This window comes from Triticum urartu, unplaced genomic scaffold (genome assembly GCF_003073215.2).
Source record: "Triticum urartu cultivar G1812 unplaced genomic scaffold, Tu2.1 TuUngrouped_contig_4961, whole genome shotgun sequence".
NCBI lineage: Eukaryota > Viridiplantae > Streptophyta > Magnoliopsida > Poales > Poaceae > Triticum > Triticum urartu.
Window position 1 is genome coordinate 1 of NW_024115595.1, and position 2387 is coordinate 2387.

At 47.8% G+C, this 2387-nt stretch overlaps 1 protein-coding gene across 1 annotated transcript; it reads left to right on the forward strand.

Annotated features, from left to right (window-relative positions):
* Positions 1–3: 3 nt before the first annotated feature.
* On the forward strand, positions 4–2387 carry LOC125528573 (auxin efflux carrier component 2-like; the record flags this gene model as incomplete). Its single annotated transcript, XM_048693024.1, has 6 exons — positions 4–58; positions 163–475; positions 1196–1281; positions 1389–1546; positions 1677–1753; positions 1854–2387. Coding segments are annotated over 6 exons (756 nt in total), but the record flags the coding sequence as incomplete, so codon positions are not given.

A 2387-nucleotide genomic window follows, 5' to 3' on the forward strand; every position in this document is an offset into this window, starting at 1 on the left:
GCCCCCGCCCCCGCGCCCCCGGCGCCAGCCACGCCACGCGACGGCGCGACGCCCAGAGGTACGTTACAAACACGCGATTCCTTCGTCCAAATCAAGGTTGCCACCGTGCATCATCACTCCATGACACACTGTGCACTATTATGTGTACGCGTCGGCCTTCAGGCGTGAGCGGCAGCGTGACGCCGGTGCTCAAGAAGGACGCCAGCGGCGGCGCGGTGGAGGTGGAGATCGAGGACGGCATGATGAAGAGCCCGGCGACGGGGCTGGGCGCCAAGTTCCCCGTGTCGGGGTCCCCCTACGTGGCGCCGCGGAAGAAGGGCGCCGACGTGCCCGGGCTGGAGGAGGCGGCGCACCCGATGCCGCCGGCGAGCGTGATGACCCGGCTCATCCTCATCATGGTGTGGCGCAAGCTCATCCGCAACCCCAACACCTACTCCAGCCTCATCGGCCTCGTCTGGTCACTCGTCTCATTCAGGTACACGCATCGATCACAATCCCATCACCACTTTCTGACAAACTGCATCCGTCCGTCCATGCATCAATTCACTCGCTCATGCATGCACGCATCAGAACTCAGAAGTGCTTGCGTACAAAAATCAAGTTACAGTAGTTTGCTTAACTGGATTCGAGGCTAGATTGACATTGCTGTGTCTTCATTAACTATACACTAATGATAGATTAGATTGCTTATAATTGTCCCATGGATGCATGTGAGAGCACATGATAATCACGTCGGTCTTGGATCTGGTCCGCCGGCCGGCACATGCATGGTGCAGCTGCAGATGCAGGTCTTATGCAGGACCTGACCTGGAGCCCTGTAGCAGCAAAGCAAATCTAGAAAATCAGCTGCATGCGGATGCCGTGTTTGTCCCCATCCATAGAGTTCCAGATCGATTGCACACATGACATGATGACCAGTAGCAATATGTACTCTCATCTACGGGCTACGGCCGATGCACGACACACCGTGTGTACACTGTACGTGCAGATGATATCTGCATCCATATCATTGTATATTTTGCATCTGGAGGAAACTTCACAGGAAGCAGAGGGCATTCTTAGGAGAGAGGGGCACATGCATGCTACATGCATCTACAGCTTTGGGTCTCTAATCACATTGATGGTGCAATGCAATTACTACTTTTGACTAGTAATATATGTTGATTAACCAAACCTTATCTTCAAAATATTTCAGGTGGAACATCCAGATGCCTACAATAATCAAGGGGTCCATATCAATCCTGTCTGATGCAGGGCTAGGGATGGCTATGTTCAGCTTAGGTACTACAGCGTTGACATTTTGTTGTCTATTCATAACAAATTCTGTACCTTTCCCTTTCTCATTTGCTCCAAGAAAATGCTAACGGTAACCTATGCAATTGATCCAGGCCTCTTCATGGCTCTGCAACCAAAGATTATCTCTTGCGGAAAGTCTGTTGCGACGTTTGCCATGGCGGTGAGGTTCTTGACTGGGCCGGCGGTGATCGCCGCGACCTCAATCGCCGTGGGACTCCGGGGAGTACTCCTACATGTTGCCATTGTTCAGGTTGGACAGAAACTATGCCATAAATTTAAATTTGACTCCAAAGTTATACCCAATTAAATTTGCACACAATATAAATGTGGAATCTATTTGAGATGATGATCTTATTTTTGAACATGTGATTGTTCAACAGGCAGCACTTCCACAAGGAATTGTTCCATTTGTGTTCGCCAAGGAGTACAACTGCCATCCTCAAATACTTAGCACAGCGTAAGCTAGCCATTGCACGTCTTTTGCTTATAATGATTTGAGTAAAACTAAGGTTGCCTCCTTTTACTCAAAATTTTAATGCATGTTTCTGAAATTTCAGGGTTATTTTCGGAATGCTCGTGGCGCTCCCGATCACGATACTCTACTACGTTCTCCTTGGGATATAGAGACATAATCGTGAAGAACTAAGGCTGCATATCTATGGGTAGGAAGAAGTAGAATTCTAGAGAGAAATGACCAATGAACATGTGGGTTGTCTTGAATACCTGAAGATGGATGAGATGAGATCAAGCAGAAGGATAGGTTGAACTAAGTAGGACCCTAGACAGGAATTCAAAGGAAAGATAAACATATCCTTGATTCCATTTTTTATTTTTTATATTATTTTTGCTACTGTTTTAGATCCAAAGTAAAGGCTAGGGCTTTGAGTATGAATGGTTCAACCGTTAAATCGACAAGTTGCTACTGAATCAAGATTCGTCCAGTGAGTGACACATGATCTGGCCACAAGTGTGTGCGCCAAGGTAAATGTAACTTGTAATCTCACCCTGGATAAACTAATACATGCGGTTCCCACATCGCATGGCAAGATCACCCTGATGCTTTGGGGAAAAGAGCTAGATGCTTCAGCATA